Here is a 24,419-nt window from a genome sequence, read left to right on the forward strand (position 1 = left end):
TCAAACATAGGGGATATCACTCACGAAAGACCCCTTGGCGCTAGTGATCATGATCTGAGTTTTGAATATCTTGTAGAATTAACAGTGGAGAATGCAGCAGCACGAGAACAAAGAGAGAAACCGAACTTCAAAAAAAGGGACTACATAGGAATGAGAAGTTTCCTGCATGAAGTGCAGTGGGAAAGAGAACTAGATGGAAAGACAGTAAATGAAATGATGGAAATAGTGACCACTAAGCGCAGGGAGGCAGAGGAAAGGTTCATACCAAAGGGCAACAAAAAATGGTAAGACCAGAGTGAGCCCATGGTTTAATTGGAGGTGTAAAGAGGCCAAAGCCAAGTGTGGTAGAGCATGGAAAAGGTATAGAAGGCAAAGGACTCAAGAAAACAAGGAGCTGAGCAGAAGAACCAGAAACGAACATGCAAGGATAAGGAGAGAGGCCCAGAGGCAATACAAGAACGACATAGCATCAAAAGCCAAATCTGAACCAAAGTTGTTATACAGTCACATTAGGAGAAAAACAACAGTCAAGGACCAGGTAATTAGGCTGAGGAAAGAAGGAGGAGAGCTGACGAAGAGTGACCAAGAAATAAAAAAAAAAGGCACAATACCGTGACTGGAATTAAACAAAAGATTTAGAGAAGTATTCATAATAGAGTCAGGAAAGCTTCCAGCAAACTGTGGAGGTAGGGTGCACCAGCAGGTGCTGGACATAATACACATAACCAAGGTAGAGGTGAAGAAACTGCTAGGCGAACTCGATTTTTCAAAGGCGGTGGGGCCAGATAACATATCTCCATGGATACTGAGAGAGGGAGCAGAGGAACTGTGTGTGCACTTAGCAGCAATCTTCAGTAAATCTATCGAAACAGGGCAGTTGCCTGAGGCGTGGAAGACAGCACATGTAGTTCCAATTCGTAAGAAAGGGGACAGACAGGCAGCATTAAACTACAGACCAGTGTCACTGACTTGTATAGTATGTAAAGTCATGGAAAAGATTATCAGGAGAAAAGTGGTGGAACACATTGAAAAGATTGGGCTCATACATGACAGTCAGCACGGGTTCAGAGATGGGAAATCCTGTGTCACAAATCTACTTGAGTTCTACGATAAGGTAACAGAAGTAAGATAAGAGAGAGAGGGATTGGTAGATAGAATCTTTTTAGACTGCAAGAAGTCTTTTGACACAGTACCACACAAGAGACTGGTGCAAAAATTAGAGGAGCAGGCAGGAATAACGGGGAAAGTACTGCAATGGATCAGGGAATACCTGACAGGAAAGAAACAACGAGTGTTGGTACGTGATGAAGCGTCGGAGTGGGCGAATGTGTCGAATGGGGGTTCCACAAGGTTCAGTCCTAGGCCCGGTGCTGTTTCTTGTATACGTGAATGACATTGTGGAAGGAACAGATTCAGAAGTGTCTCTGTTCGCTGATGATGTGGAACTGATGAGGAGAATACAAGTGGGCGAGGATCAATTAAGATTATAAGGGGATCTGGACAAACTACAAGTATGGTCCGACAAATGGCTCCTGGAGTTTAACCCCAGTAAGTGTAAGGTCATGAAGATTGGGGAAGGACACAGAAGACCGCAGACGGAGTACAGGTTAGGAAACCAGCAGCTGCAAACGTCAATTAGAGAAAAGGATCTTGGGGTAAGCATTGTAACGAACATGTCCCCTAAGGGACATGATAACAACGTATAAAATACTAAGAGGCATTGACAAGGTGGACAAGGATCGAATGTTTCAGAGATGGGATACAGAAACAAGGGGACACAATTGGAAGCTGAAAACACAGATGAGTCACAGGGATGTTAGGAAGTATTTCTTTAGTCTTAGAGTTGTCAGGAACTGGAATAATCTGGAGAGTGAAGTAGTGGAAGCAAATTTCATAAATAGCATTAAGAAGAGGTATGACAACTACCATGGAGCAGGGAGAGAGTGAATTAGTATCGACCAGTGAAGAGGCGGGTTGAGTACACACACACACACACACACACACAATATATATATATATATATATAAAGAAATTCAAGAACTTAGGAAAATGTAAGCTGTAGTGGGCGTACGGGTGGTGGGCGTGCGGGTGGTGGGCGTGTGGGTGGTGGGCGTATGGGTGGTAGGAGTGCAGGTGGGTGGGTATTAAAGGACTTACCTTTATGTCTGCTGTAGCCGTGTAGAGCGCAGTAGGACGCCCTGGACGCTGGCTGAGCCGCCCACTGGTGGGTGGGCGTCCTTACCGCCTTCCCCGCCGCCCCTCCTTCCACCTCCCACGCCACCCGACGCCCGCCCTCCGCCGCTCCGCATTCCTCCAGCAGGTCCACCCGCCCAAGGTGTCTACTGGGGCTGCGGGAGTGGCTGCGGGCGCCAAGAGGCGGCGAACTGCGGGACCTGGAAGAGCTGCGGGCGCGAGCGTGGGCGTGGGGGCGGCGGTCACGCCCCGGTACGGTGGTGGGGTCGTAGCTGGGGTACTCTGCCCCCAGGAAGGTGGTGAGGGTGGAGCTGGTAGGAATGGACCACACCCCATCCCAGTAGTGTACCCCACGCTGCCCCGGAGGGCACGGCGCCCCCGGAATACTAGACCGACGTCCGTACCCGCCGTCTACACTACCGTGGCGTGGGTAGATGGCGTGGTACTGGGTAGCGGCGTGGGTGGAGGCGGGGGTGGGGGTGTGGGTGGAGGCAGGTGCGTGGGTGGAGGCGGGTGCGTGGGTGGAAGCCGGGGTGGGGAGGTAGTGGATTGCCCCCTCTGAGAAGGGGAGGGGTGGTGGCAGACTTTGATCACTGTAAGTGCTTCTGGAGCCGCTGTGGGAGCTACGACTGGAGTCAGAACCTCCATATGCTCCCTCCAGGCTCTCTCCAGGTAGGTAGCGGGGGTCCAGTGTCACCTGTGGGTGGTGGGCGGGCTGTGGAGCGTCCCGCGAGTGGTGGGCGGGCTGTGGGGCGTCCCGCGGGTGGTGGGCGGGCTGTGGGGCATCCCTAGGGTGGTGGGCGGGGTGAGTCTCTCGCTGATGATGGGCAGCCTGTGTAGTGTGGGTGTGAGGGGTTGTAGGGGTGGGGGTATGGGCGTCCTGGTGGGTGTAGAGAGGCAGGTGGGGCGAGGAGCCGGCTAGGGGTGGGCAGGCGTACGGGTGGGTGTGCCCCGGCGTGTAACAGAAGCGGTACCCCGCTCCTGAGGACCCCTGGCGGGGCAGAGTGGCGGTCCTCACGCCCACGCCCTCCACTTCCTCGCCCTCGGGAAGACTGCGCCTCTTCAGCGAGCTGAAAGATCTGCGCCGCTCGCAAGCTGGCTCGTCACGCTCCTGCCCATACATACTACACACCCGGCTGGCTAGCGAGCCGGCCGCGCTCTCACACGGTTGCTGTGCTACGCTTATCGCTGGATCGTGAGGTCTCCGGGGTGACCTGAGGCCTTCCCTAGGTAGCGGGGCTGGACTTCGGGGCGGGGGTGGCGGGGGAGCAGGTAAAGTGGGAGACACTCGCCCCGTGTACAGGTATTGACTCGAGTCTTCGGAGCTTTCGACATTCTCCGCCTGGTGTTCGTCTTCCTTCGTCCTAGTATCGTCCTTGTCCCTGCCATCCCCACTGGCCACATCGGGGTCGTCACTGTCATCGTCCCGGGGAGGGCGGTGGGCCACCAGGTCCAAGGTGATCCTGCCTCGCTCGTGCTCTGGAGGGGAGGTCTGCGAGGCAGTGTCCTGTGCGCACGACTCCTTGGTCGAGTCTCTGGAATTGACAATGGACGGCAGCGAGGGTGAAGGTCGTGCTCGACAGTGAGCACAAGTCCTCAGGTGAGCCCGGCAGTGGGCGCAGTGGCGCAAGTGCTTGCGGACCTTGAGGAGCCAGACCATCCCAAAGAGAGCCATCATGGCGGGGAGGAGGCGCAGCTGCGCGTCACACTCCGCCCTGTAGCGCCCTGGCCGCCACCTCCCTCATGCTCCACACTCGCTTACACTTCACTCAACACTTCACTAAACACTCGCTACACTATTACATTTCCCGGAGTGAGGCAAGAACTCTCCACTATACACTATCTCGCTCATCTTTCCTCACTCTAGTGAATCATGTCGTTATTAAATAAACACTCCCATCATCTTACAGCGTTTCAGAGTCTGTTTATCCTCTTATTGTATTATATCATCCCCCCTCCTTTTACAATGCCTGGAATAGAATTGCAATTAGAAGAGAGACAAGCATCACTGTCACAACAGCCACCAGTCTTACTCCCGCTGATGGCACTGCAACCACTCTCTCCTGTACACCCTTCAGGAAGGTATCTTGATAATCCCATTAAACTCCCTGTACACCCTGCAGGAAAGCACCTTGATACTCCCACTAAATTCAATGTACACCTTGCAAGAAGGTGCCTTGAAGTTGCAGCTTCCCTCCTGTACACCCTAAATGAAAGTGACTTGATGTTGCAACTACCCTCCCTGCACACAATTCAAGGAGGTGCCTTGACCCTGGAACTACACCCATTCTCCGGGTGCTGTACGAGCTCTTTAGGTTTTGCGCTTCCCCATTAATATACTTAAAGTAATATCCTCCTCAAAACTCAACGTTTTAGACTATGTAAACAGAGCATGTTAAATACACTTTCCACAATAATAGAATAAAGTCCTGAGAATAAAATATTTCTCACGGCACTGTAAGGAATAAAAACAAGGTATTTAAAAAATGGATTACCCAAACATTAGTGCGAATATAAGTCGTCACACTAAGGAATTAAAGCTTCCTCCCAAAAAAGGCTGTCTTCACCCTGAGTAGGGTATCTCAACTCAGATTGTCTTCACCCAGAGTAGGGTATCTCAACTCAGATTGTCTTCACCCACAGGACGGTATCTCAACTCAGATTGTCTTCACCCAGAGTAGGGTATCTCAACTCAGATTGTCTTCACCCACAGTAGGGTATCTCAACTCAGATTGTCTTCACCCAGAGTAGGGTATCTCAACTCAGATTGTCTTCACCCAGAGTAGGGTATCTCAACTCAGATAGTCTTCACCCACAGTAGGGTATCTCAACTCAGATTGTCTTCACCCACAGTAGGGTATCTCAACTCAGATTGTCTTCACCCACAGTAGGGTATCTCAACTCAGATTGTCTTCACCCACAGTAGGGTATCTCAACTCAGATTGTCTTCACCCAGAGTAGGGCATCTCAACTCAGATTGTCTTCACTCAAAATTAGGATACCTCAACTCAGATTGTCTTCACCCAGAGTAGGGTATCTCAACTCAGATTGTCTTCCCCCAGAGTAGGGTATCTCAACTCAGATTGTCTTCACCCAGAGTAGGGTATCTCAACTCAGATTGTCTTCTATGAGAGTAGGGTATCTCAACTCAGATTGTCTTCACCCAGAGTAGGGTATCTCAACTCAGATTGTCTTCACACAGAGTAAGGTAGCCCAACCCAAGCTCGTCTATTTCACTCTGTCCAACAATTATTAACAACCACCTCCTCCTATCTTCACGTGACCTCCTGGCCTAAATAAGAGGTAATGTCTCATTTCTTTGTATGTGCCGAAGGTCTCAACCCTAGGTCGAAATACAAAAATAATTAGTCCCCTACTTTTGCCTTCACGTGGGTGACCCTCTACAATTGATTTCGATCTCCCACCCCCCATCTTTTCCTTTCTCTGCCACGTGTATAACACCATATATATATATGCCGTGCCGAATAGGTATAACTTGCGAATTTGGCTTAAATAGCAACGGTCTCCTTGCCGAATAAGGCAAGCGAAAATTTGTGTATGCAATAATTTCGCAAAAAATCATTCTGAATCTTACGAAAATTTTTTATTCCCTTATGTTTATTTATTATTAAATTACTGTAAACTTATCTAAAATATATTTAGATGGATTAGGCTAAACTAAACTGAGCTTGTTATAATAAGGCTAGGTAAGTTTCTTAAGATTCTTTTGGTGCAAAATTATTAGTTTTTACATTAACAAAAATTAAAAAATATATCTTTAAACGCATAAGAGAAAATATTACCAAGGACTTAATTTCAAATGAGTTCCTGCTAATTCACCAGTTTTACCTATTCGGCACGACATCATATATATATATATATATATATATATATATATATATATATATATATATATATATATATATATATATATATATATATATATATATATTATCCTGACTGTGCGCCAACTTTAGTCGTCACTCCGGTGAGAGGCGACGAACCGTGCGATGTGAGGATTAAACTCATTGAAATATGTAAATATATGTACATAAATGCGTGATAATGCAACCCCCAAAACCCGCTGATTTCTGCCGGTTCGAATTAATATTCCGCCTTACCGATAAACTTGCAAATCGTACGGTTAACGCTACTGGAACTGAACAGAATATCCGTTCCGAAAGTGTGTGTGTGTGTGTGTGTGTGTGTGTGTGTGTGTGTGTGTGTGTGTGTGTGTGTGTGTGTGTGTGTGTGTGTGTGTGTGTGTGTGTGTGTGTGTGTGTGTGTGTGTGTGTGTGTGTGTGTGTGTGTGTGTTTGTTGTGTGATGTGTGTGTACTCAACTAATTGTGGTTGCAGGGGTCGAGACTCAGCTCCTGGCCCCCGCCTCTTCACTGGTCGCTACTAGGTCCTCTCCCTCCCTGCTCCATGAGCTTTAACATACCTCGTCTTAAAACTATGTATGGTACCTGCCTCCACTACATCACTTGCCAGACTATTCCACTTCCTGACAACTCTACGACTGAATACTTCCAAATATCCCTGTGACTCATCTGAGTCTTCAACTTCCAATTGTGACCCCTTGTTGCTGTGTCCCATCTCTGGAACATCCTGTCTCTGTCCACCTTACCTATTCCTCGCAATATTTTGTATTTCGTAGGATATTCACCTTAGCTCTGGAACCAGCCTTGTTACAAACCTTTGCACTTTCTCTAATATCTTGACGTGTTTGACCAGGTGTGGGTTCCAAACTTGTGCTGCATACTGCAGTATGGGCCTGACGTACACGGTGTACAGTGTCTTGAACGATTCCTTACTGAGGTATCGGAACGCTATTCTCAGGTTTGCCAGGCGCCCATATGCTGCAGCGGTTATCTGGTTGATGTGTGCTTCCGGAGACGTTCTCGGAAGACGTTTCTCCTTGAGTGAGGTTTGCAGTCTTTGGCCATCTAGCCTATACTCTGTCTGCGGTCTTCTTTGCCATTCCCCGATGTTCATGACTTTGCGTTTGTCGGGGTTAAATTCTAGGAGCCAGTTGCTGGACCACGCGTCCAGCCTGTCCAGGTCTCTTTGTAGACCTGTCTCGTCCTCATCTGATTGAATTCTCCTCATTAACTTCACATCATCTGCGAACAGGTACACTTCTGAGTCTATCCCTTCCATTATGTCATTTACATATACCAAAAATATCACTGGTCCTATGACTGACCCCTGTGTGTGTGTGTGGGAGAGAGAGAGAGAGAGCGAGAGAGAGAGAGCGAGAGCGAGAGAAAGAGAGAGAGAGAGAGAGAGAGAGAGAGAGAGAGAGAGAGAGAGAGAGAGAGAGAGAGAGAGAGAGAGAGAGAGAGAGAGAGAGAGAGAGAGAGAGATGTCGGTAATGGAACGTTTTCAGGAAGAGGGAAAAATGGCCTGTACTAGATTGGAAAATTCGTTGTTGATCGGCAAAGATATTAAACACAGAGCGTCACTGGGGAATATTGGCCAGGCTCGCGAAGTGAAGTTGGCCTGATATCCAGTTTACGAACACCCCTGATGCTTTATGAACACCCCCTGATGCTTTGTGAAACACCCCTGGTACTTTATAAACACCCCTGATATTTTATAATGATCTACCACTAGGTGCGTGTTTGCATACGGGTATATGTAGGAAGTATAGGGGAATGAATTTGTACGTGAGAAAGAAAGATTAAAGGTCGCACTAACGCACAAGAGGTAAGAACAACGTGGATATAAATGGACTCAATGCGGAGGGACATGAACCAGACACAAAGAGAGACTAAAGGCCACGGCGAGCCGGAGAGAGATATAAAAACAATGGAGATTCGGAATTAGGGCGAGTGGAACACACTACGAAAGAAAATTCACACTTGAACCCCACCGATACAGTAAGTACAAGGTAATACGATGCCAGGTAACGTCTCCGATATTATTAATAGCGATATTCCACACTATTAACCGATATATATGAAGAAGAAAGCTTTAGGTAACGTTGCACTCTGTCCCGAAACGTGTTTTCTTCCCGTTCCCCCCCCCCAGTTGTAACTTTCGGCCTAGGACGGACCGAAACATCGCCTATAATTTACCTATGACGTGGATTAAAAAAGCGAACTGATAAGTAAAACACACGTCGGTATTATATACAAATCCACATACGACACCATCAACTCGACTGTTAATTGAAGTATAAACCGAACTTTGGTCTCTTTAACTCGACCCCCGACATCTCAGCAGACTACCACTGCTTCCACACTACACCCAAACATGTCCAACACCCCTAGTGTAGGTGAACACCTGCACAACACCCTCTAGGGTAGGAGAACACTTGCACAACACCCTCTAGGGTAGGAGAACACTTGCACAACACCCTCTAGGGTAGGAGAACACTTGCACAACACCCTCTAGGGTAGGAGAACACTTGCACAACACCCTCTAGGGTAGGAGAACACTTGCACAACACCCTCTAGGGTAGGAGAACACTTGCACAACACCCCTAGTGTAAGAGAATACCTGCATAAAGAAATGACAGATACCCTAGTGAGAAATACTTATACACTAGTAGGGAAAAGCAACAACACAAGGAAACCAAAATAGATCTATCTATCATCAATTGTAGACTACCCCCTTTTCTCTTCTTCAGGTAAGCATCCATTTAATAATAAATATCTTATCCATATTCCATTCAACTAGCCGTCTTGCCTATCCATCTCTTTCTCCGTGTCTCAAGCCGTGATCCATATTCCAGGCAACTATCCATCTGCCTATCCATCTCTATCCCCGGCCAAGAACCAATACGTGCCAAGGGATGGTCTCTGTCTTCATTATCTAAATGGCGGGTGTCACACGTGCCTCCTGGACCTACAATTCCTCGCGGCTCAGACTTGAGCCTCCAAACCTCTAACAGAGCTAGGACTTGAGCCTGCAAACCTCTAACACAGCTAGGACGAGCCTCCAAATCTCTAACCATGCTAAGACGTGCACCTGCAAACTTCTAACAGTTCTGTAAACCTCTAACACAGCTAAGACTAGCGCCTACAAAAATCTAATAAAACCAAGACTTGCCCCCACCAAAATTATAACAGAGCCAGATCTAGTGCCTGTAAATGTTTAGCACAGCAAAGATCAGCGGACGGAGGATCGAGTGGTGAATAACCCAAGCAGATGTTTAATATTTCAGGTAAATACAAGAACGTAACAAAGTTTGCCCGAATAAACACGAAGACCTGCTACTGCTGCCATCAACAATGATACCCCCCCTTTAAAAAATAAAGAGTTTTTCACTATTAATAACCTCACCGACATTAATATTTCTCTCTCTCTCTCTCATACGCACTACATTGGTGTCTCTTTTTCCCTTACCTCACCAGACTCCTTTTTCTTCCTCTCTTTCCCTTACACCAGTCTCACCTTTCCACTTCTCACTCCATGACCGTAATAATTCTGGTTACAAGGGTGCAAGCCAGTCAGTCAGTCAGCCAGCTAGTCAGCCAACTAGTCAGCCAACTAGTCAGCCAACTAGTCAGCCAGCCAGCCAGCCAGCCAGTCAGTCAGCCAGCCAGCCAGCCAGCCATGCAATGGAAAAAAGAGCACAGACAGTGTTTAAAATTGATGCCTATTTTTAATTATTCTTTTGATATTGTAGTTCGAAGTGCTGGGAGCAGCAATAATGCTGAGTGACCTCAGTCAGCTGGGTGATCCCAGCAAGTTACGTGATATCAGTCAGCTGGGTGATCCCAGCAAGTTACGTGATATCAGTCAGCTGGGTGATCCCAGCAAGTTACGTGATATCAGTCAGCTGGGTGATCCCAGCAAGTTACGTGATATCAGTCAGCTGGGTGATCCCAGCAAGTTACGTGATATCAGTCAGCTGGGTGATCCCAGCAAGTTACGTGATATCAGTCAGCTGGGTGATCCCAGCCAGCTGTGAGGTGGCAGGAGCAGCAGCACACTGTTCCGAGGGACGAGTGAAGCGGAACATATAAACAGAGATAGAAATAGAGGCTGAGAATAGTCACTAAGAATAGGGAGGTGACCTGAAGACAGACAATAAGGAGGTGAGCTAGGGAGGTGACCTGAAAACAGACAATAAGGAGGTGAGCTAGGGAGGTGACCTGAAGACAGACAATAAGGAGGTGAGCTAGGGAGGTGACCTGAAGACAGACAATAAGGAGGTGAGCTAGGGAGGTGACCTGAAGACAGACAATAAGGAGGTGAGCTAGGGAGGTGACCTGAAGACAGACAATAAGGAGGTGAGCTAGGGAGGTGACCTGAAGACAGACAATAAGGAGGTGAGCTAGGGAGGTGACCTGAAGACAGACAATAAGGAGGTGAGCTAGGGAGGTGACCTGAAGACAGACAATAAGGAGGTGAGCTAGGGAGGTGACCTGAAGACAGACAATAAGGAGGTGAGCTAGGGAGGTGACCTGAAAACAGACAATAAGGAGGTGAGCTAGGGAGGTGACCTGAAGACAGACAATAAGGAGGTGAGCTAGGGAGGTGACCTGAAGACAGACAATAAGGAGGTGAGGTGCAGACAGACACAAGACCACAGGAAAAACAGAGACGATAACAGCGCGTCCATCATCACTACACAATAGTGACTATCATTGTTTTCTATTCATAGGGTGAAAACTAAAGTCAGAGGGAGAGAGGAAGGCCTATTATATACTTGAGACCGGTTTCGAGGGTTCTTCTACCCCGCAACCCCAACCTGAGGCCAGACTTCCCTACAGACCGACCGATCAACCAGGCTATTTGTGTCGCTAAGCCGGCAGTGCCATCCGACACTCGTAGATGGAAGCGATCCAGCTTCTATCTTCGTTCCGGCAATATTTCTGACACTTGCTGGAAGGGGTAAGGAGGAGATGGGAAGGGATTTTTGAGGCGTCTGTGGACTATTCAGGGAGAGTTAATCAGGAGAGGGCAGCTCTAATTCCTTGGATCAGAGTGCCCCCCCTCAGTAGCATCATGGAGCCTCACCGAAGAGACACGAGGTTAACACGAGATCGAACAAGTCGGAGAGAGATAAACAGTTAAGTCAACTTGTGTTGCTGTCTTCAGACAGCAAGAGAGAGAGAGAGAGAGAGAGAGAGAGAGAGAGAGAGAGAGAGAGAGAGAGAGAGAGAGAGAGAGAGAGAGAGAGAGAGAGAGAGAGAGAGAGGGAGGGAGAGAGAGAATTAGCGTCAACAATAACTGGAGATGTACTAATGAGAGACATCACAAGGAAACGCCTAAATTAATTTTATGTCTGCCAGCTCCTCTGGCAGGAGGTCATGCACTTGTTAAGTGCATCTTAACAATCACACTTCTTATTGCGTCAGCAGGAGCTGAGCTGTGTTATTGCCCTTGCAACATTACACAGCTCCTGATAACGCAATGAGAAGTGTGAAAGTGTTTGAGTTAAAGATTTCCACCCCCCGTGGCTTGTCTTACACACACACACACACACTCACACACACACACACACACACACACACACACACACACACACACACACACACACACACACAATATATATATATATATATATATATATATATATATATATATATATATATATATATATATATATATATATATATATATATATATATATGTCTTTTCTAAAATTTTCTCTTTTATAAGTTTAAAGATATATTTTTTCATTAATGTTAATGTAAAAATTAATAATTTTATACCAAAAGTATAGAAAACTTACCTAACCTTATTATAACAAGCGCAATTTAATTTAACCTAATCTAACTATATTTTATATAAGATTATAAAAATTTAATAACAAATAAATACAATGAAATATAGTTTTTTCGTTAGGTTCGGAATGATTTTTCCGAAATCATTGCATACACAAATTTTCACTTGCCCTATTCGGCAAGAAGTGCGTTGCTATTTAAGCCCAAATCGCAGGTTTTACCTATTGGGCACGACATATATATATAAAACATCACCCATCAGAATACAGTATAAAATAAACCCATGGAAATTAATATTAAACAATCGCTCGGGGAACGAAAGCAACTCTGTTATTGTGAATCATTAAACAAAAACACAGACAAATGCAACGACAATTATTTCTTTGTTGACGCAGAGCAGCGTAACCGAACACTCTGTACGCCCTTAACGTAATTATGTGCGTTACCTGCAGTTAAATGTGTGTGTGAGTGTGTGTGTGTGTGTGTGTGTGTGTGTGTACCCTCACCTATTTGTGGTTGAAAGGGTCGAGACATGTCTCCTGGCCCTGCATCTTCACTGATAGCTACTAGGTCCTCTCTCTCTCTACTTCCTGAGCTTTGTCATACCTCGTCCTAAAGCTATGTACGGTTCCTGCCTCCACTACATCATTTCCTGACGACTCTGTGACTGGAGAAGTACTCCCTAACATCCCTGTGACTGGTCTGAGTCTTCAGCTTCCAATTTTGACCCCTTGTTTCTGTGTCCCATGTCTGGAACATCTTGTCTCTGTCCACCTTGTCTATTCCACGCAGTATTTCGTTTGTTATCATGTCTCCCCTGACCCTCCTGTCCTCCAGTGTCGTCAGTCCGATTCCCCTCAATCTTTCTTCGTAGGACATTCCCTTGAGCTCCGGTACTAGCCTTGTTGCAAACCTTTGTACTTTCTCTAATTTCTTGACGTGCTTGACCAGGTGTGGGTTCCAAACTGGTGCTGCATACTCCAGTATGGGCCTGACGTACAAAGTGTACAGTGTCTTGAACGATTCCTTACTAAGGTGCTGGAACGCTATTCTCAGGTTGATGTGTGCCTCCGGAGACGTGCTCAGTGTTATGTGTGTGTGTGTGTGTCCTCTCTTCTCATTTCTTCCCTACTTCCCTCTTTCTCTTCCTGTTTATCTCCCAGTCTCTCTCCCTCGCTTTCCCCCCCCCCCCCCGGACAACAGAAAAGTAAAGGTACATAAAGCTTCAACGGTAACAAAAAAGAATGACAAAGACAAAACCAGCAACAGGAGGAGCAAACAGTAGTTAAAATAGGAAACTAATATGGCCGAAGCTACGACCGGTTCATCCAGACTACCACTAGCCCATCCAGACTACCACTAGCCCATCCAGACTACCACTAGCCCATCCAGACTAACACTGGTCCTAAGGCCGACTAGAGGCTCATTATCAGTATCAGAAACACTAGCCTCTTGTTAGTTACCAGTAGCGATCGTGTCATTACAAGGGACTCGGACACACTCTCTCTCTCTCTCTCTCTCTCTCTCTCTCTCTCTCTCTCTCTCTCTCTCTCTCTCTCTCTCTCTCTCTCTCTCTCTCTCTCTCTCTCTTTCTACCTCGTCTGAAGTTAATATAAAATGAACGTCTCTTCCAGGAAAATCTGAAGGAGAGACGTGATAAGTGTCTGCAACATTTCTCTCTCTCATTTAACCCTCTACTTTTCATTTTAGTCCTGCCTTCCTTCCTTCCATCCATTCACTTTTCTTCCTCGCCACCTCTTCCTCTCATTTCCCCTGCCTTCTTTATTCCAATTATCGTCCTTCCTTTTCTTTTATCTACCTGCTCCTCGATAAATGCTTTCCATTCTCCCTCCCTCTTCACACCTGATTTATTTGCAAATTGCTTCCTTCTCCCACGTACTTATATCTCCGTCATCTTATGCTCCCATTCTCTTTTCCCCTTATATGTTCTTTACCGTGTCGTCTTCACGCACGCACGCACGCACGCACGCACACACACACGCACACACACACACGCACGCACACACACACACACACACACACACACACACACACATACACACACACATACACACACACACCCACACACACACACACACACACACACTGGAAACAATTTTCGTGAGGTATTGCCAGACGTTCGAAATCCATTGCCTCTACGCCCACACAGCTAACACGCCCATGAAGTCCACAACACGCCTATACAACCCACAACACGCCCACACAGCCCACAACACGCCCATACATTCCACAACACGCCTATACAGCCGGGAACATTATTTATCTTCCCGTAAGTACTCTAACGCGCCGATGCTCTCTCCCATGGGCAGGAGGTGAGAGATGCGCAAGGATAGATGAGAGATAAGGAAAGTGGGGAAACAGTGAAAAGGAATAATATAATGTAAGAACGAAAGAGCAGGAAAAAAAAGACTGGGCGGGGAAAATATCCACTCTCCTCTCAACCAAAAACGACAACACTGAACACGAGCGACATCATTCTTAGCTAGAAAACGAAAAAACGCGACGCCATAAAGAATGACGCCATTAAATGTCGCTCTAAATAGCATTAAAGACGACTCAAACGACAGCAAAACTGAGGGGGGGGGGGAAATAAAGACGATTACATTCACTCAGGATAGCTTCTCCCTGACATCAACTACACTGCTGGAAGACATCAACTACACTGCTGGAAGAAACATCAATTACACTACTGGAAGAGATTTCTACCACACTGCTGGAAGACATTAACTACACTGCTGGAAGACATCAACTACACTGCTGGAAGACATCAACCACACTGCTGGAAGACATCAAATACACTGCTGGAAGAGACATCAACTACACTGCTGGATGACATCAACCACACTGCTGGAAGAGACATCAATTACACTGCTGGAAGAGATATCTACCACACTGCTGGAAGACATCAACTACACTGCTGGAAGAGACATCAACTACTCTGCTGGAAGACATCAACTACACTGCTGGATGACATCAACCACACTGCTGGAAGAGACATCAACTACACTGCTGAAAGAGACATCAACCACACTGCTGGAAGAGACATCAACTACACTGCTGAAAGAGACATCAACCACACTGCTGGAAGACATCAACTACACTGCTGAAAGAGACATCAACTACACTGCCCAAGAGCCCACTATGATAACACAGGAACCCATCCCTACCCACCCATTACAACCCACTAAGATAATGCAGGAAATCAAGAACCCATAAAGATAACCTTTATTGAAAGAATTCCGGTCCTTGAACCTTCATTAAGGTCCAGAGACCGAAACGTCTTCAATAAAAGCGTCTTACAGGAATTTCTCAAAGACCATATTCCATGACCCTAACAGCATATCATTTTACTCTTAAAATGAACTATAGAAATCACGTTCAATTTCTTATAAACTTTCTCAATACACTTAATTTTTTCTTAAATGCTACTGAAAACATATCTAACACTAATTCCTGTACTCCACTCGTATTATGATAAACAAGAACATCAACGAATATCCTGTATCTGTCTCCATCCTCAAGATCAGAATCTTCTTACAATAATTAGTATAGAGCAAAAATTTCATCCCATCACCCGCCAGTTAAGGAGATACTGACCTGAGGTTGGGGGGAAAATATGTACCAGGGAAACGCTTTCATAGTACCTACTTCTCAATGGCCTTTCTCAAATGCATTTATCAAAAATTACACCGTATGGGAGAAGTGTTATAAGTGCCAATAACATTAATATAATAGGTAAGATGTAGGTAAAAGGTCAAGTATATTAGATGGTAACTCTTCTCTTACCAGCCTGTTGTTTCACAGATGGTAACTCTTCTTTTACCAGCCTGTTGTTTCCCAGATGGTAACTCTTCTCTTACCAGCCTGTTGTTTCACAGATGGTAACTCTTCTTTTACCAGCCTGTTGTTTCCCAGATAGTAACTCTTCTCTTACCAGCCTGTTGTTTTCCAGATAGTAACTCTTCTCTTACCAGCCTGTTGTTTCCCAGATAGTAACTCTTCTCTTACCAGCCTGTTGTTTCCCAGATAGTAACTCTTCTCTTACCAGCCTGTTGTTTCCCAGATGGTAACTCTTCTCTTACCAGCCTGTTGTTTCCCAGATAGTAACTCTTCTCTTACCAGCCTGTTGTTTCCCAGATAGTAACTCTTCTCTTACCAGCCTGTTGTTTCACAGATGGTAACTCTTCTCTTACCAGCCTGTTGTTTCACAGATGGTAACTCTTCTCTTACCAGCCTGTTGTTTCCCAGATGGTAACTCTTCTCTTACCAGCCTGTTGTTTCCCAGATGGTAACTCTTCTCTTACCAGCCTGTTGTTTCATAAGAACATAAGAACATAAGAAAGGAGGAACACTGCAGGAGGCCTGCTGGCCCATACTAGGCAGGTCCTTTACAATTCATCCCACTAACAAAACATTTGCCCAACCCAATTTTCAATGCCACCCAAGAAATAAGCTCTGATGTGAAAGTCCCACTCAAATCCAACCCCTCCCACTCATGTACTTATCCAACCTAGATTTGAAACTACCCAAAGTCCCAGCCTCAATAACCCAACTAGGTAGACTGTTCCACTCATCAACTACCCTATTTCCAAACCAATACTTTCCTATGTCCTTTCTAAATCTAAACTTATCTAATTTAAATCCATTACTGCGCGTTCTCTCTTGGAGAGACATCCTCAAGACCTTATTAATATCCCCTTTATTAATACCTATCTTCCACTTATACACTTCGATCAGGTCTCCCCTCATTCTTCGTCTAACAAGTGAATGTAACTTAAGAGTCTTCAATCTTTCTTCATAAGGAAGATTTCTGATGCTATTTATTAATTTAGTCATCCTACGCTGAATGTTTTCTAACGAATTTATGTCCATTTTGTAATACGGAGACCAGAACTGAGCTGCATAATCAAGGTGAGGCCTTACTAATGATGTATAAAGCTGCAGTATGACCTCTGGACTTCTGTTGCTTACACTTCTTGATATAAATCCCAGTAATCTATTTGCCTTATTACGTACGCTTAGGCATTGCTGTCTTGGTTTAAGGTTGCTGCTCACCATAACCCCCAAGTCCTTTTCGCAATCTGTATGGCTAAGTTCTACATCATTTAATTTATAAGTACTAGGGTTATGGGCACTCCCAAGCTTCAGAACCTTGCATTTATCTACATTGAACTGCATCTGCCACTTTTCTGACCAAGAATAGAGTTTGTTTAAATCCTCCTGAAGTTCCTTAACATCTACGTTTGAATCAATTATCCTACCTATCTTTGTGTCATCGGCGAATTTGCTCATATCACTAGTAATTCCCTCATCAAGATCATTGATATATATTATAAACAACAACGGGCCCAAGACTGATCCCTGTTGAACGCCACTTGTTACAGATCCCCACTCGGATTTAACCCCATTTATGGACACTCTCTGCTTCCTGTCAGTGAGCCATGACTCGATCCACGAGAGCACTTTTCCCCCAATGCCATGAGCTGCCACTTTCTTTAACAGTCTATGGTGCGGAACTCTATCAAAAGCCTTACTAAAATCTAAGTAAATAATATCAAATTCTTTATTGTGGTCAACAGCCTCAAAAGCTTTACTGAAGAAAGTTAATAAATTAGTTAGACAAGACCGGCCTCTTGTGAATCCATGCTGAGTATCATTAATCAAGCTATGCTTATCGAGATGGCTTCTTATAATCTCAGCTATAATTGACTCTAGTAATTTGCCTACAATTGAGGTCAGGCTTATTGGGCGGTAATTTGACGGTAACGACTTGTCCCCTGTTTTAAAAATAGGAGTTACATTAGCCATCTTCCACATATCAGACACTACACCTGTTTGAAGAGATAAATTAAAAATATTAGTTAATGGTTCACAGAGTTCCATTTTGCATTCCTTAAGAACCCTTGAAAAAACCTCATCAGGACCCGGCGACTTATTTTGCTTCAGTCTGTCTATCTGCCTCACAACCATCTCACTAGTGACTGTGATGTTACATAATTTATCTTCTTCTAGCCCACTGTAAAAATTAATTACTGGAATATTGTTAGTGTCTTCCTGTGTAAAAACTGAGAGAAAATAATTATTTAAAATCAAGCACATTTCATTCTCATTGTCAGTAAGGTGCCCATAGTTATTTTTAAGGGGACCTATCTTATCTCTAACTTTTGTTCTATAGACCTGGAAAAAACTTTTTGGGTTAGTTTTAGAATCCCTAGCAACTTTAATTTCATAGTTTCCCAGATGGTAACTCTTCTCTTACCAGCCTGTTGTTTCACAGATGGTAACTCTTCTCTTACCAGCCTGTTGTTTCCCAGATGGTAACTCTTCTCTTACCAGCCTGTTGTTTCCCAGATAGTAACTCTTCTCTTACCAGCCTGTTGTTTTCCAGATAGTAACTCTTCTCTTACCAGCCTGTTGTTTCCCAGATGGTAACTCTTCTCTTACCAGCCTGTTGTTTCACAGATGGTAACTCTTCTCTTACCAGCCTGTTGTTTCCCAGATGGTAACTCTTCTCTTACCAGCCTGTTGTTTCCCAGATAGTAACTCTTCTCTTACCAGCCTGTTGTTTTCCAGATAGTAACTCTTCTCTTACCAGCCTGTTGTTTCCCAGATGGTAACTCTTCTCTTACCAGCCTGTTGTTTCCCAGATGGTAACTCTTCTCTTACCACCCTGTTGTTTCCCAGATGGTAACTCTTCTCTTACCAGCCTGTTGTTTCCCAGATGGTAACTCTTCTCTTACCAGCCTGTTGTTTCCCAGATAGTAACTCTTCTCTTACCAGCCTGTTGTTTCCCAGATAGTAACTCTTCTCTTACCAGCCTGTTGTTTCCCAGATAGTAACTCTTCTCTTACCAGCCTGTTGTTTCACAGATGGTAACTTTTCTCTTACCAGCCTGTTGTTTCCCAGATGGTAACTCTTCTCTTACCAGCCTGTTGTTTCCCAGATGGTAACTCTTCTCTTACCAGCCTGTTGTTTCCCAGATAGTAACTCTTCTCTTACCAGCCTGTTGTTTCCCAGATAGTAACTCTTCTCTTACCAGCCTGTTGTTTCCCAGATAGTAACTCTTCTCTTACCAGCCTGTTGTTTCACAGATGGTAACTTTTCTCTTACCAGCCTGTTGTTTCCCAGATGGTAACTCTTCTCTTACCAGCCTGTTGTTTCCCAGATGGTAACTCTTCTCTTACCAGCCTGTTGTTTCCCAGATAGTAACTCTTCTCTTACCAGCCTGTTGTTTCACAGATGGTAACTCTTCTCTTACCAGCCTGTTGTTTCCCAGATAGTAACTCTTCTCTTACCAGCCTGTTGTTTCCCAGATGTTAACTCGTCTCTTACCAGCCTGTTGTTTCCCAGATAGTAACTCTTCTCTTACCAGCCTGTTGTTTCCCAGATGGTAACTCTTCTCTTACCAGCCTGTTGTTTCCCAGATAGTAACTCTTCTCTTACCAGCCTGTTGTTTCACAGATGGTAACTCTTCTCTTACCAGCCTGTTGTTTCCCAGATGGTAACTCTTCTCTTACCAGCCTGTTGTTTCCCAGATGGTAACTCTTCTCTTACCAGCCTGTTGTTTCCCAGATAGTAACTCTTCTCTTACCAGCCTGTTGTTTCACAGATGGTAACTCTTCTCTTACCAGCCTGTTGTTTCCCAGATGGTAACTCTTCTCTTACCAGCCTGTTGTTTCACAGATGGTAACTCTTCTCTTATCAGCCTGTTGTTTCCCAGATGGTAACTCTTCTCTTACCAGCCTGTTGTTTCACAGATGGTAACTCTTCTCTTACCAGCCTGTTGTTTCCCAGATGGTAACTCTTCTCTTACCAGCCTGTTGTTTCACAGATGGTAACTCTTCTCTTATCAGCCTGTTGTTTCCCAGATGGTAACTCTTCTCTTACCAGCCTGTTGTTTCCCAGATAGTAACTCTTCTCTTACCAGCCTGTTGTTTTCCAGATAGTAACTCTTCTCTTACCAGCCTGTTGTTTCCCAGATGGTAACTCTTCTCTTACCAGCATGTTGTTTCCCAGATGGTAACTCTTCTCTTACCAGCCTGTTGTTTCACAGATGGTAACTCTTCTCTTACCAGCCTGTTGTTTCCCAGATGGTAACTCTTCTCTTACCAGCCTGTTGTTTCACAGATGGTAACTCTTCTCTTATCAGCCTGTTGTTTCCCAGATAGTAACTCTTCTCTTACCAGCCTGTTGTTTTCCAGATAGTAACTCTTCTCTTACCAGCCTGTTGTTTCCCAGATGGTAACTCTTCTCTTACCAGCCTGTTGTTTCCCAGATGGTAACTCTTCTCTTACCAGCCTGTTGTTTCCCAGATGGTAACTCTTCTCTTACCAGCCTGTTCTTTATATTCATAATACCGTAGGTAAAAAGTTGAGCATAACAGCCAACACGGGTTCACGGATGGTAAATCTCTTACCAACCTGTTGATGTTCATAAAGATACGTCTTTGTAAATAAAGACAGGTCTCTGTAAATTAAGAAACGTCTTTGGAAATTAAGAAACGTCTTCGTAAATAAGGACACGTCATTGTAAATAAAGACACGTCATTTAAATAAAGACACATCTTTGTAAACAAAGACATGACTTTGTAAGTAAGGAAACGCCTTTGTAAATAAAGACACGTCTTCGTAAATGAAGACACGCTTTCGTAAACAAAGACGCATCTTTCCAATTAAAGAAACACCTTTGTAAATAAAGACACATCATTCTAAGTAAAAAAAAACACCTTTGTGAATAGAGACACGTCTTTGTAAATAAAGACACGTCTTTGTAAATAAAGACACGTCTTTGTAAATAAAGACACGTCTTTGTAAATAAAGACACGTCTTTGTAAATAAAGACACGTCTTTGTAAATAAAGACATGTCTTTGTAAATAAAGACACGTCTTTGTAAATAAAGACACGTCTTTGTAAATAAAGACATGTCAGATGTTACACGTGTGTCTGTTTAATTAACTTGTTGGTATAAAATAAAATTATGCAATGAAATAAAGGCAATAGATTAAAAATATTTATATGCTTTATTTTTTTTATGGAAACTCCACTGTAGACGTGATGACAACTTTTACAGAAAAAAAAACAGAAATAATTTTTTTTTTTTGCATGGAAAAATTAATTAAATTTACATATGAAGTCAAAAAACACGGTGCGCCACCAACGTTGTTAAAAGTCATATATAATAAAAACTACCAAAAAAGCCTTATCGGAAAACCCTCTTGTAATATACTAAAAAAAATAAAAAAAAGATCACCTCTCTTAGAAATTCCCATTTTCGAAAACAAAAAAAAAATCCGCTCAAAAAATATCGCCTATCAAAAAAAAAAATCCAAAAGTCCGTAAAAATATCCAAAAATACCTTCCCCCCCCCCCAAAAAAAAAAATCTTTCTTCAGAAACTCGTTGAAAAATACCCCAACTGAAAACCGTATGTACCTCCACTCCCATACATTCCAAGATTCCATGAAAAAAAAGTTTTTTCCACTACATGATATAAAAAAAATGCCCCCTACCTCCTCCCCACCCCTCCGGGAAACAAATTGAAACACTGACGTTCAAAGCTCCATACTGAAGAACCCACGTCCTGAAACACTGCCGCCAAATTCAACCAGCGCAGCGCGAAAATAATCGCGAAAAAACTGCCCAGAGCCAAAATTGAAATTCCCCGCGCAAAATATACGAGGCTTAGAAATAGGGTTGAATGGAGGAGTGAAGGGGGGGAGGTATTAATGGAGGAGCGATTATATTAATGCAGGAGTGATGTATATTAATGGAGGAGTGATATATATTAATGGAAGAGTGATGTATATGAATGGAGGAGGGATGTATATTAATGTAGGAGTGATGTATATGAATGGAGGAGGGGAGTATATTAATGGAGGAGGGATGTATATGAATGGAGGAGGGATGTATATTAAAGGATGAATGAGGGGATATATTAATGGAGGAGTGATGTATATTAATGAATTAATAATGTATATTAATGAATAAATAATGTATATTAATGGATGAATAATGCATATTAATGGGGGAGTAATGTATATTAATGAAGGAGTGATGTATATTATTGGAAGAGTGATGTATATTAATGGAAGAGTAATGTATATTAATGGAGGAGGGATATATCAACGGAGGAGGGATGAATATTAATGGAGGAGGGATGAATATCAATGGAGGAGGGATATATCAATGGAGGAGGGATATATCAATGGAGGAGGGATGAATATTAATGGAGGAGGGATGAATATCAATGGAGGAGGGATATATCAATGGAGGAGGGATGAATATCAATGGAGGAGGGATATATCAATGTAAAAAGGGGTATATAAGGTTAGTGGAGGTACATCAACAGAGTACTGAGTGATTATCGAGTACAACCAACAGTATGGACCACTTGCCACTTCACAAAGTGGTTTCTCTAGTTACTGGTAGTGGGAGTGAATAATAATTTTATGATGGTAAATAACACTGACGGTATTGAATAACGATGGTTGTAAATTATGATGATGGAGGTGGTGGTCGTGAATAATGAGGGTGGTGGTGGTCGTGAATAATGAGGGTGGTGGTGGTCGTGAATAATGAGGGTGGTGGTGGTCGTGAATAATGATGGTGGTGGTGGTTGTGAATAATGATGGTGGTTGTGGTCGTGAATAATAATGATGGTGGTGGTGTTCGTGAATAATAATGATGGTGGTGGTGGTTGTGAATAATAATGATGGTGGTTGTCGTCAATAATGATGGTGGTCGTCGTGAATAATAATGATGGAGGTGGTGGTCGTGAATAATAATGATGGTGATCGTGGTCGTGAATAATAATTATGGTGGTAGTCGTGAATAATAATGACGGTGGTGGTGGTGGTAGTGAATAATAATGATGGACGTGGCGGTCGTGAATAATGGTGGTGGTGGTCGTGAATAATAATGATGGTGATCGTGGTCGTGAATAATAATGATGGTGGTAGTCGTGAATAATAATGACGGTGGTGGTGGTGGTAGTGAATAATAATGATGGACGTGGCGGTCGTGAATAATGGTGGTGGTGGTCGTGAATAATGATGGAGGTGACGGTCGTGAATAATAAGGAAGGTGGTGGTGGTCGTGAATAATAATGATGGAGGTAATGGTCGTGAACAATAATGGTGGTCGTGAATAATAATGATGGTGGTGGTCGTGAATAATAATGATGGTGGTAGTCATGAATAATGAAGGAAGTGGTGGTAATGAATAATAACGATGGTGGTGGTAAAGAAGAATGATGATGATAATGGTAGGGTGATGAATAACAATAATAACAGCATTGATGGTAGTGAATAATAGTCACGGAACGATACCAGTTTCTTTGCCGACACCGATACTCATATTTTACGCTGATACCGACATTTTTATTTTGCTCCGATACCGATACTGTCTCAAAACTTATTATTTTCCCAATTATCATAACTTCGTTCAATACAAAGGCGAATACTCAATAGGTAGTCAATAACCCAGGAAGGTTATTAAATAACTTAACTACTCTATTATTATAATCAAAAAGAAGCGCTAGGCCGCAAGGGCTATACAGTTAACTACTCTGAGATAGCAATGTCATTACTAATTACAGACCCCCCTCGCCCCCCGCGAGGCCTACAAATTCAAAAAAAGACAACAAAATTTATTTCTGACTCTATCTACATATTTAGTAATCTCATGAGGGCATAATCAAAAATCCACTACGATGTCAAAAAGCCTAAATCATTTCCAGTTATATTAAAATGAAACTAAAATATCTAACACTCTCCTAATATTGTTCATTTAAAAAAAATATATTTTGGAAACTGAAAAAAATACCTTACTTTTAATAACTGGAAATTAATAATGAAAAATTACAATTCAGAAACTGAATATCCGTTTTTCTGTTATTAACCTAAATTAACTGACACATTTCCATTATACAGGTTACTTTTTTTAATTTTTAAGAAAAGCACTGGAAAAAATAGAAAAAAAATTGTTCTAATATGTGAACCTAAAAACGAACTATGTATGTGTGTGTGTGTGTATATATATATATATATATATATATATATATATATATATATATATATATATATATATATATATATATATATATATATATATATATATTTCTAATTGTCAGAAGTAAAAAAAAACATTTCCCATTTTCAGAATTCAAAAAAAAAAAAAAAAATATTTCTCATTTTCAGAAGATGATCTGTTGGTATGAGGACAGCAGATGTCCCTCCAATACTAAACAATCTCTCACTTTCTACTGAAGAAAAGGCTGACAACAGCTTAGAAGTTCAAAGGTTTCAATTTCTTCTACAGCTTACTGAAACCTACGTTTTCAACCAGTGAAAAAGGTTTATTGTCAACTGTGTTAGGTTATTAACCCTGACAATCGTAAGGTAGAGTGCTAGTGTTACTATTTTTTAAGAACAGGTGTGTTATTTTAAAAGTATCGGCAACGTTTTTACCGATACCATACAAAAATTGCCGATACTTATATCATTATTACTCACACCCCTTGTG

At 43.3% G+C, this 24,419-nt stretch overlaps 1 protein-coding gene across 2 annotated transcripts in view; it reads right to left on the reverse strand.

The window, feature by feature from the left end:
- Positions 1-692: 692 nt before the first annotated feature.
- Positions 693-24,419, reverse strand: part of LOC128696883 (adhesive plaque matrix protein-like) — a 207,285-nt gene continuing 183,558 nt past the window's right edge. For both annotated transcript variants that reach the window (XM_070096115.1, XM_053788315.2), the window contains exon 2: positions 693-4,163. In XM_070096115.1, coding sequence (XP_069952216.1) covers positions 2,042-3,871 — 1,830 coding nt within the window. In that variant the 5' untranslated portion in view covers positions 3,872-4,163 and the 3' untranslated portion in view covers positions 693-2,041. The remainder of the gene's footprint in view (positions 4,164-24,419) is intronic.

Source organism: Cherax quadricarinatus, chromosome 52 (genome assembly GCF_038502225.1).
Source record: "Cherax quadricarinatus isolate ZL_2023a chromosome 52, ASM3850222v1, whole genome shotgun sequence".
Lineage (NCBI taxonomy): Eukaryota > Metazoa > Arthropoda > Malacostraca > Decapoda > Parastacidae > Cherax > Cherax quadricarinatus.